This window comes from Puma concolor, chromosome A2 (assembly GCF_028749965.1).
Source record: "Puma concolor isolate L17-30 chromosome A2, mPumCon1.1.hap2, whole genome shotgun sequence".
Taxonomy (NCBI): domain Eukaryota; kingdom Metazoa; phylum Chordata; class Mammalia; order Carnivora; family Felidae; genus Puma; species Puma concolor.
In genome coordinates this window covers 19,764,081-19,779,529 of record NC_141668.1, presented here as the reverse complement: position 1 = coordinate 19,779,529, position 15,449 = coordinate 19,764,081, and the positions used below count along the sequence as shown (strand labels likewise).

Below are 15,449 nucleotides of genomic sequence, written 5' to 3'. Positions count from 1 at the left end.
AAAAAAAAAAAAAAAAAAGAAATCATTCAACTTGTCCATTTTCAGGAAAGGATTTTGTAAATCATGTCTGAATGACTCGACTGTTGCTTTTATTATTTTTTTTTTAATTTTAGAGAGAGAGCATGTGTCCAAGTGGGGGAAAGTCGGAGGGGGGAGGGGGAGGGAGAGGATCTTAAGCAGCTGAGTGTGGAGCCAGACTCAGGGCTTGATCCCACAAGCCTGGGCTCATGATCTGAGCCAAAATCAAGAGTCGGACACCCAACTGACTAAGCCACCCAGGTGCTCCTCTAATGTTTTTAAATGCTGGCACAGTTGGATAAAGGGAGGACTATGACACTAATAGGACTACTGACAGTAAGAATGGTGGCATTTCCTATTAACTGGAACAACATCGTTAACATCCCTCTTGGGCTCTTAGTGATAAAGCAAAAGGACTCAGGCAAGAATGAAAGGAAATTAAACTTACAGGAGGAACCATCAGAGGTTTTCCAGTCAAATACTTTGTACACTTCTGGTCATATCACCTCATAAAAGGCCAAAAGGACTGGCTGAGCAGCAGCTCAAGGGGCCAACAGCACCACACCAGAGGAGAGGGGCAGGGTGAAGAAACAGGCGCTGGAGGAGGCAGATACAAAAGTAAGGGAACTCTTCGGTCTGGAAAGATCAAGATCGGGAGAGGTTTGGAATTGTGGCCTGAAAATTCATGAAAATTAACGAGTATGGACTTGGTCTTCAAAGCCTAGAAAGAGGAAAACACTGTGAACCTAAGAGGCTGTACTCAGGTTAAACAAGAGGAGATACTAACTTACTAAGTCATGGTAGTAGATAGTTACCTTAGGGAAATACCTGCTTTTTGGGGAGCACACACCAAGGAGCGTCAAAAAGGCTTACTTGGATAGATTCAAGAAAACAGACCCAAAATAAGTTCTTAAGGGAAACGGAGGTGTTTGAGAAAGGCCCAGGACATTTCGGAGCACTGTCAGGAGAATACATTCCTTTTAAAACATGTCCTTTGGTATCCCTGTTATGAGCAAAATCAAAGGCTGGAAGGACTGTAGGTCTGTCCCAACGTGAATTCTACACATTATCAAGAAGCGTGGCAGTCACTTCGATGTAACGAACCTGACCAGTATATATGAATGCTTACCTGGAGAGAACCTAGAAATCTGTTACAATCATACCTATCTGGGGGGAATACAGAAGCCTCAGAAGATAAAGGGTTTGTGATAAGGAGCCTATCAAGACAGGACAACTATCTTTCTCGTGACACAGCCCTTATTTCTTAAAAACTCTAGATTCCCACAGAGAGTTCTAATACTGGAGTCTAGGACAGAAAAGTTGGCATAAGCTTGTACAGTTGTGATCTTAACAGCGAGGGTGAACTTTCCCTGAGAAATGTTCCAGACTGAATGTGCTGACTCTCCCCAGTGCCTCACCTCCTTGGGGGCATGGGGTAAGGCTCAGGACACAAGTGGAAGGCAAACACTTTGAGAAAGCATCTCAGGGCCTTCTGGTATTCCCAACCATATCCCAGAGAAAGCCACTGGCGACAACCACATAGAACAATCCTGAAACTTTTCATTCTATCTGCTTGGCCATTTGGGCCCTTTGTTAGGAATTTTCTTTCTAACATGGATGATCATGCTATACTCATAAACACCTTCTATGACATCACTGTCCCAGCACTTCCATGAAGCTGAAAATGTTCCATATCTGGGTTCTCCAACAGGGTCACCACCGGCCACATGGGCTATAAGCAGGTAAAATGTGACTACTGGGACAAGATACAAGTATTTATTTAATTAAATTTAAATGTAAACGGTCTCATGTAGCTAGTAGAGACTACACAGGAGTGAAGTTCTAAATCAATTGGTTATGTAGGTTACTGTGGTACTAAAGACTCAATGATGACAAGAGTTCTACCCAGAGAAAATGCTGCTCCAAAGCGACAGATGGGGCCCCTTACCTGGTCCACGGCCTCAAGATGCATGTCGCTGTTACAGAGAGAGCTGCGAAACAAGGAATTATCAAGAGCAAACTTATCATCACTACAAGAAAAGGAATCCAGCTGATGGATGGGGCTCAGGATAGCCTTCCTAGACATAAAATACAAAAGTTTATTGTTTAGGGGCGCCTGGGTGGCTCAGTCGGTTAAGCGTCCGACTTCAGCTCAGGTCACGATCTCACGGTCCGTGAGTTCGAGCCCTGCGTCGGGCTCTGGGCTGATGGCTCGGAGCCTGGAGCCTGCTTCCGATTCTGTGTCTTCCTCTCTCTCTGCCCCTCCCCCATTCATGCTCTGTCTCTCTGTCTCAAAAATAAAATAAACATTAAAAAAAAAAGTGTATTGTTTACCTTTTCTTCAAAATGATAATTCCTAGGATCATGTTGGCAATTAGAGAACCCTATAAAAGGAGACAACAGTAACAGTTTTAGTGCCCCAGGAAAGCAAATAATTCCAGATAAATATGAACATGGACAAGTGGGCAAAGAGCCGAGGAGGAGGAGGTCAGGATGAATAATAAGGTTCACTTGTTCTTATAATGGCAAAAAGTACAAACCACATAAATCTCTTATGTAAAATAATAAAATCTTTCAAAGATAACAACAAGAAAAATGGCCAATTCTCTAAATACCGGTCAGAGCAGAAACTAAGGCTAGCCGAAATAAATTATATTGTAGACTTATTGTGAAGTTTTCCATCTAAATTATGAGAGTTTCAATAAACTTCTCCTCACCCTCGGTTTTAAATAATGAAAGAAGTCATGCAGGGATGTCTTTCTCTTCTTTGGAAAGGTGGCGATCAATCAGCAAGTCTTTACTGAAAGTCTACTACACGTCCAATGTTTTGAAGGTTATCTACGTAATTATAATTAGGGCTGAAAAGTCCCTTTGGGGGTAGCACCTTCGATCTCACAAAAATCTCAAGACTACACAGAAGTGCTGTAATTCCAATGACAACCCATCTTGCATTTTTCTGCAATTCTAACTACACTCCCCTTGAAGTCTTCCCTGTTCTTCAGGGAGCACACTGTTCTTATTTATGTACCAAACTACATGCAGATCTCCCACCAAACACTAGTGGAAGAAGAAAATGTCTGCTGCTTTGGGAGAAACCCTACCTTCATCAAAAATTTCCCTTTAATTGTCTCAAGTCTCTTGCTTAAAAAAAAAAAGTTGATTATATATATACACATATATACATATGTGTATATATACACGTATGTGTATATACACACGTGTATATACACATATGTGTATATATACACACGTGTATATATATGTGTGTATATATATATAATCAGAAAAGGGATGTATCTATTTTATGTACTAAGAGTAAATGTAATTTTATGAAAGAAACCAAAATTGATGAGTAATAAGTTAAATAACATTCATACCAAGTCTGAATATAAAATCAGCCAGATGAAAGAAATTTAACATAAAATCTGTGTCCCGGCAACATTTTAGCTCCTTTTACTGATCATTCTTAAGACTTCAGAGGGATAAAAGTCAACTGTCTACCTTTTACCTTACTTTGCAGATGAAAGCCAGCCTATGCTCACTCATCCAGGACATCTATTCTTATACCCTAGACTTTACTTACTACAAGACTTTTCTACTTTTGCCAAGTGTTCAATCTACCCTCTTGGCTTCATCTTCTGAAAGAACATACACATGGGAGCCGGCAGCACTTACAGATCTAAATATCATATGCAGGGGCATGGCGATGTTGAGATTCAGGGCATAGTTGTTCACCACGCTGACAGTGAAGAACATGGTGACCATCACAGCATAGTACCTGAAATGCAGACATCACAGCACATCACACAAAATCTACTTCAAGAAAATCAAGGGTAGAAGGAAATCAATCTTTGTGGTTAGAAAGGTTATTTTGTTTTAGTTCCTCTATATTAAGAGACTGTATCACTATTATAATGTGAAGTCAATACTAAGTACATATAAAAATACATCACAAAGCTAGACTAAGATGGAAAAAGTCTGAATTATAGAGTATGTTTCGAGGACTACTATTTTAATCTTTTTCAAGGACACTCTCTAAGTATTTTTCAAGCAATTTAAAACTAATATTCAAAAAATGTTATCTGATGGGGCGCCTGGGTCACTTAGTTGGCTAGGCGTCCAACTATCGATTTTGGCTCACATCATGATCTCACAGTTCATAGGTTCGAGCCCCGTGTCAGGCTCTGGGCTGACAGCACGAGCCTGCTTAGGATTATCTCTCCCTCTCTCTCTGCCCTTCCTCTGCTTGAGTGCACGCACTCTTTCTCTCAAAATAAACATTCTAAAAAATGTTATCTGATAGACATCAACAGATTTTTTTTTTTTTTTTTTTTTTGAGACAGAGAGAGACAGAGCATGAACAGGGGAGGGGCAGAGAGAGAGGGAGACACAGAATCTGAAACAGGCTCCAGGCTCTGAGCGGTCAGCACAGAGCCCGACGCGGGGCTAGAACTCACAGACCGCGAGATCATGACCTGGGCCGAAGTCGGACGCTCAACCGACGGAGCCACCCAGGCGCCCCTCAACAGATTTTTTTTAAGTGAATGCACAATTATCATCATCAGTTCTTTGTATGGAATGGTCAATACTCTCAACTATTTCTTCTACACACTTGTTTCTCCTATTAATTTTCACTACTCTTTTCTAAAGTAAAGATTTGCTAAATTAAGGATGACTGTTAAGATTATCTCACATTCCGAACCAGTGGCCTCCGAATTAATGAGGATATTATTTGGCATAGATCTGTATTTAAAATCACGGTCCCTGTTTTTGACAGTTTATAGGTCTTTAAATAATAATAAAAGCAAAAGCTAAAAAAAAAAAAATCAGTAACCCTAATCACTTAGAAAGATAAAGGGACAAATACAAACGAACAATTATGAACAAATAAATGAATTGAATGAAATAAGTAACTTTGCGCTTGTATGTCCCATTTCTATCTAGAAAATACTTCAAATGCCTTTCATCCCTATCAGGTTAAGCCATATGAAACTGCCATTTTTTTGGTAGGTCAAAAGGGCCGAAAAGCAGCAATTTCATATGATTCAACCTCATACATTCCAAAGGAGAAAAAAATAATATTTAAAATAAATGACTAAAGAATGCATGGCAAAGGAAAGTAAGTGGTTCCAAATCCTTCAGGACATGTTCAAAGTCCTTGAGCACAGACCCCCCCCCCCCACCCCCCCCACCTTTCTTGTCTTTTCACGGGTGAAGAACCACAGCACCGAGACTCCAGGGATCTTCCTCGACAAGAATCTACTTGATTATGCTGGTTAGACGTGGAGCTGAATGCCCTAACAAGCAGCCATGCCAGGGCTAAGCTAACACAGTCTGGAGAGTTTGACAAGTTTCACGATGAACGCAGGACACAGCATTACACACAAAGTTACTGGTTATCGAAAGAAAACCACAGGCCCCAAACGGTGCCACATAGGTTAAGGACCCAAGTCAGTAAACCAAGACTTAATTCCTAACCCAACTGCAGTTTCAATCCCCCAAGAATGTAACCCTGAACCAGTCAATGTAGAGTTTCCTGGTCAATACTAGGGAGTTTACTGATCGACCCCTTCTATTCCCCTTAGGAGGCAACCTTGCCTAAACAGCACACATCTTGCTAATAAATTCCGTTCTTTTTTAATTTTAATTTTTTTAAAGTTTATTTTGAGAGAGAAAGAGTGCATAAGTGGGGGGCAGGGGGCAGAGAGAGGTAGAAAGAGAGTATCCCAAGCAGGCTCCACACTGTCAGCACAGAGCCCTACACTGGGCTTGAATTCACGAGCCAGGAGATCATGACCTAAGCCGAAACCAAGAGTCGGATGCTTAACTGACTGAGCCACCCAAGCGTCCTCCTTTCTTTTTTTAAAATGCCTTCTCTCTGAGGGCACCTGGGTGGCTCAGTTGGTTAAGCATCTGACTCTTGATCTGGGCTCAGGTCATGATTCATGGTTCAGGAGACTGAGTTCCCTATAGGGCTCTGTACTGACAGCTAAGGCCTCCTCCACTCTCTCTCTCTCCCAAAATAAACAAATAAACATTTAAAAAAAAAAAATAAATGCCTTCTGGGGCGCCTGGGTGGCTCAGTCGGTTAAGCGTCCGACTTTGGCTCAGGTCGTAATCTCGCAGTCCGTGAGTTCGAGCCCCGCGTCGGGTTCTATGCTAACAGCTCAGAACGTGGAGCCTGTTTCAGATTCTGTGTCTCCCTCTCTCTGACCCTCCCCCGTTCATGCTCTCTGTCTCAAAAATAAATAAACATTTAAAAAAATTTTTTTAAATAAATGCCTTCTCTCTGCCCTTAAAAACCATTTTCTTGTTTACTTGGTGGAGCTCCCCTCTACTTGCTAGATAGAATGCTGTCCATTCATGAAGAGTTTAAGAAAGCCTATTAAATCTTCAAGTTCACTTGGTTAAATTTTTTTTCTAAACACATTTGGTAGCAACGTCAGGATCCAAAGGGAACTTCTGATGGTGTTCAGGGACAGGCAGAAACACAGGCATGGCGCCCTGAGAACTCTTCTGAGTTTTCTCTTTCTGGCCATTTCCAAGAGCCAGTGGTAAGTCCCTCCTGGTTTCAGCTCTGCTCTTTCTGCATTTGAGCTACCAATCTAATTAGCTTCCCAGAACAGAGTTAACAGGTCTAGAGGGACAGGAGGATCTAACAGCACTGGTCCTTAGCTCTGGGTTCGGTCTGCAGTACCACATTGTAATCCCTTCCCCAGTTCCAGTCCACGCCCCCCATTTACCAGAGTTTGGAGTTTTAGTCCTTTACCCCTTTCCAGTGTGCAGTCTCCCTGAACGGAGTCTGCTGGTTTGGTCTACGTGGGCAATTGTCAGTTTTGTCCCTGGTCTTTTCTTGGCCAGTGCAGAGTAACATCTTTTGCTGACTCCTGGTGTGTTAAGGGACACGTCTTTGTTGGTCGTTTTGTGTAAACAAAGGCTTAGCCTGGAGATCCTTAAATTCAACGGAGTCAAGCCCACCACCTTCTGGCAAGGCCGCCTATTTTAGGTCTAAAAACTATGGTGCCAGAAGCTGTGAACAGCAAAAGAAATAGCGATACTAAAAAGAACCTAGAATTACAATGGCCAGGATGGAGAACGTTCCAGTTAGGTGAGGCCATTTAAGAAGTGCATTTGAGGGGCGCCTGGGTGGCGCAGTCGGTTAAGCGTCCGACTTCAGCCAGGTCACGATCTCGCGGTCCGTGGGTTCGAGACCCGCGTCAGGCTCTGGGCTGATGGCTCAGAGCCTGGAGCCTGTTTCCGATTCTGTGTCTCCCTCTCTCTCTGCCCCTCCCCCGCTCACACTCTGTCTCTCTGTCTCTCAAAAATAAATAAACATTAAAAAAAAAAAAAATTTAAAAAAAAAAAAAAAAAAAAAGAAGTGCATTTGAAAGAAAGGATTCCCAAATTAGACACAATGGGATACCTATTTTACATGGCAAGCACAAGCCTCCAAAACGTTTCAAAATTCCCAAAGTTTTATTAAAAAGATTCAGTGTAAAAAGCTCGTGAAAATGAGAAAAGGTACTTAAAACGAGACTGTAAGGCCAGTGTCACCCTACTGTTCCCCTCTAGCCTTTGAGTACTCATCCTGGTCAACCTGGGTGAACTGCCTTTTACTCTAAAGAGACTATTAAGCAGTCACTTGCAGAATAAGACTAATTGAGGCTATAGGTGATACTCTTCAGATATCTTTCACTCCGTGGTCAAAGGTCAAACTAAAGTCCATACTTGAATAATTTTTTTAATGTTTATTTATCTTTGAGACAGAGAGAGAGAGAGAGAATGCAAGCAGAGGAGGGGCACAACGAGAGACAGAGACAGAGAGAGAGAGACAGAGAGAGACAGAGAGAGAGAGAGAGAGAGAGAGAGAGAGAGAGAGAGAGAGAGAGTCTGAAGCATGTTCCAGGCTCTGAGCTGTCAGCACAGAGCCTGACGCAGGGCTTGAACTAGTGAGGTGCAGGATCATAACCTGAGCCAAAGTTGGACGCTTAACCAACTGAGCCACCCAGGACCCCCTTTAGTTGAATAATTTCTTAAACCTAGGGAGGATCCTCAAGAGTTTTTGTAAATATATTACCTGAGCCCAGCTGAGAGAGGAAAATAAAAATCTGCATTGTCTCTTCCTTTCCAAATCCAGTTCCAATGGTTACTGATCCTTTCTCTCACGGAAACAGCTATTTCCCTGCTTGTCTCCTTTCATATCCTAAGAACTTGACTGGCTTTCTGCCTGCCTGGGGCATGCAGGCAGTTGATTCTTTCCTCGGCTATTGTTGAGAGTGATCTAGATTCTCCCAAGACAGTATCTTTTACACCCTTTCTGAGGACCCCTCTTGGGTTCATTGTTTAATCCTCCCAGAATTATTTACTGTTTGCCCTGACAAAATATTTGAAAGGATTTAATAACTTTATAATCAAGAATTGGTTGCTGATATTCAGAGCCTGACAGCAATTTTTATGTCAAGGCCTTCTCCCCCAAGCTATTATGAACCTGGAGACAAAGAAGACATTCTCATTTTTTTTAAAAGACTTTTTAAAAGTAATCTCTATACTCAGGAGCTGGAACTCACAACCCTGTGATCAAGAGTCACAAGCTCTATCAACTGAGCAAGCCAGGCACCCTGAAAGAAGACATTCTTTTTTTTTTAAGTTTATTTATTTATTTTGAGAGAGACGGAGAGAGCGAGCAGGGGAGGGATAGAGAGAGAGGGAGAGAGAGAATCCCAAGCAGGCTCCATGCTGTCAGTACAGAGCCCCAGATGGGGCTTGAACTAACAAACCGTGAGACCATGACCTGAGCCAAAACCAAGAGTCAGACGCTTAACCAACCTTAACCAACCGAGCCACCCAGCCGCCCAAAGAAGATACTCTTATAGCTAGATGGGTGTGTCAGTACTTTGATATCATTTAGGGGGCAATCCAATTCTTTGAGGAATTAATAGCTGTTCTTGTTTTAGAAATCTAGTCTTTACAAGACCGGAGCTGTGGTTCAAAACTATTCAAAGACTACCAATCCCTTTTGCGAATCCCCAAACCTACCCTATCTCAAAAATCTTGTAAGTGTAAAAATTCCGACTTTAAGGGAACAAAAATCCTAGTAAGAGAAGCTTTTATTCTTTCTCAGTGCCTTTAAGATGTAAATGTCCAATGTTCTCCAAGGTCTTCTCTAGGTAATTCTATCTGGTCCATCCCTTTAAAATGCAAATTTCAGAAGCACCTGGGTGGCTCAGCCGGTTAAGCAGTTAAGCAGTTAAGCGTCCAACTTTCCGCTTAGGTCATGATCTCACGGTTTGTGAGTTCAAGCCCTGCATCGCGCTCTGAGCCTGCGGCCTGCTCTGGATTCTCTGTCTCCCTCTCTCTCTGACCCTCCCCCACTTACACTCTGTGTGTGTGCCTCTCTCAAAAATAAACAAACATTTAAAAAAAATTTTTTTAATGCAAATTTCAGGTGGGGCGCCTGGATGGCTCATACAGTTAAGCTTCCGACTTCAGCTCAGGTCATGATCTGGTGATTAGTGAGTTGGAGCTCAGTGACAGGCTCTGTGCTGAAAGCTCAGAGCCTGGAGCAGGCATCAGATTCTGTGCCTCCCTCTCTCTCTGCCCCTCCCCAACTCGCATTGTCTGTCTGTCTCTCTCTCTCAAAAATAAAAAAAAACATTCTTAAAAAATTTTTTTAAAAAGAAAAAAGGAAAAAACAAAAGGAGGAGAGGTTATTTGGAACTCGACTTGCCAAAGAGAAATACAAATCTTAGGTGTCTTCATAAATACTAGAAAAATCTTTAGCTATCTAGACTGATAACCTTATCCCACCTACCAGAAAAACAACTTGGATCTAACTTTTAGAATTAGTAAATTCCGTACCTATTTCACAGCAATACTTTAAAACCTGAAGCTATAAGGGCTCTCTGTCTATATGTTCACGTGTACCTGTATTTACATGCTGTAATTCTGTGCTATTTTCTACTTCTAGATGGTATTGCTAAAATTAATTTGTAAGAGCTCTATTCAGTTGGTTTGAGGGCAAGCACTTGTAAGGACTGGGCATTCTAAAATTCTCAGACACTAATCCAAACATATTACAAGTTCACATGGTCTGAAAAGAAATATTCGATATAAAAGCTAGTTTAAGGTTGATGGCTTAATTAAAACAGATATGTCTCTACAGTTAAAACACTACATATAAAACGTATTCTCCTTGAGTTTACTAGCCAAGTAAGTTCATATTGTCTCTTATAAGATCTATCAACAAAAATTAATAGCTTAGGATAATGGCTGACTTTGTCTAATGTTTAATACAGCTTTTACAGGTAATCTAAAAATAGTTACCAGGGCACCTGACTCACTCAGTTGGTAGAACATGCGACTGATCTCAGGGTCAAGTTCAAACCCCACACTGGGCATAGAGCTTACTTAAAAATAATCATAGTTATTAAAGACAAGTAAATTAAACAACATAAAAGTTTATAGATGAGCTTTTCTATGATATTTATGTCTACTTATAGAGTTTTCCCATTTTTTTTTTTTTTTTTTTTGGTAAGCTAAAACCTTAAAGTTTTGCTGAGTTAGGTTAAATGATGAGTTAAGCTAAAATCATTAAAAATCTAGATCATTTCTGGAAGTAGAAGTGATGAAGGAGCATAAGGCAAGCGGACACCCTACAAACTATCTCCCCCCACCCCCATCCCTAGGTGGGATATGTTTTATATTCCTCAGGCACTCCTTGCTGCCCAAGAACAAAGCAAAGGACGGAAAACAAATGGTTAAACTGACAGTCTCCATCTGTTTACAAATATCTTAGTAAATTACAAGAAAAAGGCAATCTTATCAATAGCCTAACCTCCATGAACTCCCTCCCATCTTAATGATAATGCTTTGCTAAAGGGAAAAACCACTTTAGCTTGATAATAGCTAGGCCTCCAGTAATTATCTTTAGCATATGGAAAATCCCTTTAAAAAACCTCCTCTTGACTTAATCTCTCCTAACTCCACAGTACATAACCCCAGTGCAACTCTTTCTGCCCCGGGGTCCTGTCCCACGCTTTATTTAATAAAATCACCTTTTTGCACAGAAGCCGTCTTCAAGAATTCTTTCTTGGCCATCAGCTCTGAACCCCACCATCACTCCAAAACCCCACCAGGAAGATCCTAGGCTCTCCTCATACTACAAAACTATCAAATCACCCTAAATACCCAGAAATTGACCTGAAGACTAGCAGACGAAGTCCACAACTAAAGGTAGAGAAGAGCCACATCAAAGAAGGTAGGAAGTGCGGATATAAGGTTTGGGAGAGACATAAATCCAGGCCACTACGGTGGGGAAGGACAAGAGATAGAGTAACATGTGGGAACAGACTAACCCAAACATATTACAAGTTCACATGGTCTGAAAAAAAATATTCGAGATAAAAGCTAGTTTAAGGTTGATGGCTTAATTAAAACAGACCTGTCTTTACAATTACATGGGGAGAGCGTGGGGAAAACAAATCCCCACAGCAACTGGCCTGGACAGTGAGAGGGGCTGAATTTCATGAGTTCTTGCAACCAGGCTTAAAGCCTGGAGTTCTAAAGGTCAGCAGGCTTGGCTCCGACAGAGCCCCAAGGCACTGGGCCTGCTCTTAGACCCAAGGCAGGGTAAACAGCCTGAGGACATACAGTGATTTGAAGAGTGCCTGGGGCACACAGTGCTGAGGTTAGTTGCTCCTCTGAGACTCGTCCCAGTCCCAGAGAGGCAGCTAACAGAGAGACCCCTCTGGGGGTACAAAGGAACTGGCAGGAGGCTTTCCCTCCCCTGTCCCTCAGCATAAACACAGAACCATGTCCAAGAACCAGCCCAGCAGACACTGGCCACCTAACCTGCTGACAAGGCTGGAACTGCCCCTCCCGGTCATGCTTGCCTCAGACCCAGCAAGGCGGGCCCCCAGAAGACCAGCCCAAACCCGGGCCCACAGCACCTATCTTCTGACCTGGAAGTTTGGCAGGGCCTTGGTTCCAGCAGCAGTGGCTCATTTCACAAGCAGACCGCAGCACTAGTTAAAGCACACCACATTCAGGCCAGAGACTAAACACTGCCCACAACAGGCAAAGAAAGGCTCTGCAGAGGTCTGAAGGATAAAGCAGTCAGAACACAACAGCGAAGCACGAGCAGCACGCATTGGAGAAACTCCCTGAAGCAGCAGGCCCTGGGTAACAGGGGACACTACGCTGTAGGGCACTGCACGACCTCTTCTTCAGAAGGCCAATACCCTCAAGATCAAGAGACATAGCGGAGAGAAATAGGCACAGAGACTTAGACAAAATGAAAAGACAGAGGCATCTGTCCCAAATGACAGGACAAGGCCATGGACAGAGATCTAAGTGAAACATATGTAAGTAATATGCCTGACAAAGAGTTTAAAGCAATGATCATAAAAATACTCTCTAGACTTTAAGATAGAGTAATGAAAAGTAACCATGCTGAACAACAACAAAAATTATGCAAAACGAGAACAGACTTAGGGAACTCAGTGACTCCATTAAACATAAATGCATTTGCATTATAGGATTCCCACAAGAAGAAGAAGAAAGAAAAAAGGGGTAGAAAATTTATTTTCAGAGATAATATCTGAAAAGTTCTCTAATCTGAGGAAGGAAACATATCCAGATCCAGGAGGCACAGAAAACCCCTAACAAAATCAACAAAGGGAGATCCAGACCAACACATATTATATTAAAATGGCAAAACACTAATAAAGAAAAAAATTTAAAGCGGCAAATAAAATAAAATAAAATCAGCAAAACAAGAGAGTTACATATAAGGGAAACTGCCTAAGGCTATTGGGATTTTTCAGCAGAAACTTTCCAAGCCACAAATGAGTGGCATGATATATTTAAACGTCTGAATGGGAAAAATATGCAACCAAGAATACTCTATCCAGTAAGGCTATCACTCAGAATAGAGAGAGAAAGAGTTTCCCAAACAAAACAAGAAAACAGGTAATAAAATGGCAATAAATACATATCTATCATAATTACTTTGAATGTGAATGGACTAAATGCTTCAATCAAAAGACACAGGGTGACAGAATGAATAAAAAAAAAAAAAAAAGACCCCTCTATATGCTACCTACAAAAGACTCATTTTAGGCCTAAAGACATCCACACATCAAAAGTGAGGGGATAGAGGAACGTTTGTTATGAAAATAGATGTCAAAAGAAAGCTGGAGCAGTAACACTTATGTTGAACAAAGTAAACTTTAAAAACAAAGACTGTAAAAAGTAAAGACTATAACAAGAGACAAAGAAGAACACTAAGTAATAATAATAATGACAATCCAACAAGATCTAACAACTGTAAATATTTATGCACCCAACATGGAGGCACCCAAATATATAAAACAGTTAATAACAAACATAAAAGAACTAATTGATAATAATACAATAATAGTAGGTGATTTTAATACCCACTTATATGAATAAATCATCTAAACAGAAAACCAAACAAGGAAACAATGGCTTTCAATGACACACTGGAACAGATGGATTTAGCAGACATACCCAGAACATTCCATCCTAAAACAGCAAAATACATTCTTTTCAAGTACACATGGAACATTCTCCAGAACAGATCACATATTAAGCCACAAAATAAGCCTCAACAAATTCAAAAAGGCTGAAGTCATACCATACATCTTTTCTGACCACAAGGCTATGATACTAGAAGTTAACCACAAGAAAAAATCTGGAAAGATCACAAATTCGTGGGGGTTAAATAACATGGTACTAAACAGTGAATGGGTCAATCAGGAAATAAAAGAGGAAATTTTAAAAGTACACAAAAACAAGTTAAAATGAAAACACAATGGTTTAAAACCTTTGGGATAGGGCTTCTGAAGTGGCTCATTTAGGTAAGTGGCCGACTTCGGCTCAGGTCATGATCTGGCAGTTTGTAAGTTTGAGCCCCACATCAGGCTCTACATTGACCGCTCAGAGCCTGGAGCTTGCCTCAGAATCTGTGTCTCCTTCTCTCTCTCTGCCCCTCCCCCAAACGTGCACGTGTGCAAGCTCTCTCAAAAATAAACCTTAAAAGAAAACGTAAAAAAATAAATAAAACCTTTGGGATGCAGCAAAGCAGTTCTAAGAAGGAAGGTTTTTTGTTTTTTGTTTTTTTTAAGTTTATTTTTAAGACAGAGAGTGAGTGAGCAAGCTCAGGGGAGGGGCAGAGAGAGAGCAAGAAAGAGAATTCCAAGCAGGCTCTGTGCTGACAGCACAGAGCCCCCATGCAGGGCTCAATGTCACAAACCATGAGATCACAACCTGAGCTGAAATCAAGAGTCAGACGCTTAACCAACTGAGCCACCCAGGTACCCTAAGAAGAAAGTTTATTGCAGTACAGGCCTACCTCAAGAAGCAAGAAAAATCTCAAGTAAACAACCTACCCTTACACCTAAAGGAGCTAGAAAAAGAACAAATGAAGCCTAAAGCCAGCAGGAAGAATGAAAATAATAAATATTACAGCAGAAATAAATGATACAGAAACCATATTTATATACATATATGTATATATAGTGTGTGTACATGCATACATATACATATATATGTATATGTATAAAATAAATCAATGAAACTAGGAGCTGGTTCTTTGAAACAATTAATAAAACTGATAAACCTCTAGCTAGACTTATCAAAAAAAGGAACCAAATAAATCAAATCACAAATGAGAGAGAAAAAATAACAACCAACATGACAGAAATATAAACAATTGTAAGAGAATATTATTAAAAACTATATGCCAACAAATTGGACAACCTAGGAAAAAATGAATACCTAGAAACTTGTAAGTTACCAAAACTGAAACAGGAAGAAATAGAAAACCGGAACAGACTAATACAAGAAACTGAATCAGTAATAAAAAAATCTCCCAATAAACAAAAGTCCAGGACCAGACGGCTTTACAGGTGAATTCTACCAAACATTTAAAGAAGAGTTAATACATATTCTTCTCAAACTGTTCCAAAAAAAAAAGAAGGGAAGGAAAATTCCAAATTCATTCTATGAGGCCAGCATTACCCTGATACCAAAACCAGATAAAGACACCACACACACAAAAAAGAAAAAAAGACAGACAGAGAGAGAGAGAGAGAGAGAGAGAGAGAGAGACAGACAATGAACTATAGGCCAACATCTCTAATGAACACAGATGCAAAAATCCTCAACAAAAATACTAGCAAACTGAATCCAACAATACATTAAAAAAAATCATTCACCAGGATCAAGTAAGATTCATTCTTGGTTTGCAAGGGTAGTTCAATATTCACAAATCAATCAACAGGATACATCACATCAATAAGAGAAAGGATGAGAACCATACAAGCATTTCAATAGATGCAGAAAAAGCATTTGACAAAGTACAACATCTATTCATGATAAAAACTCTCAACAAAGTAGGTGTAGAGGGA

At 40.8% G+C, this 15,449-nt stretch overlaps 1 protein-coding gene across 6 annotated transcripts in view; it reads right to left on the bottom strand.

Annotated features, from left to right (window-relative positions):
• Positions 1 to 15,449, bottom strand: part of SLC35B4 (solute carrier family 35 member B4) — a 38,447-nt gene that overhangs the window by 9,440 nt on the left and 13,558 nt on the right. For 5 of the 6 annotated variants that reach the window (XR_015244863.1, XR_015244865.1, XM_086689717.1 and 2 more), the window contains 2 exons: positions 3,694 to 3,796; positions 2,353 to 2,402 (listed from right to left, as the gene is read on the bottom strand). The exons of the other annotated variant lie outside the window; for it this stretch is intronic. Coding sequence is in view for 3 of the 5 variants with exons in the window: in XM_086689717.1 (XP_086545843.1) it covers positions 2,353 to 2,402; positions 3,694 to 3,796 (153 nt within the window). In the remaining 2 variants the exon portion in view is untranslated. The remainder of the gene's footprint in view (positions 1 to 2,352; positions 2,403 to 3,693; positions 3,797 to 15,449) is intronic. 6 annotated transcript variants of the gene reach the window in all.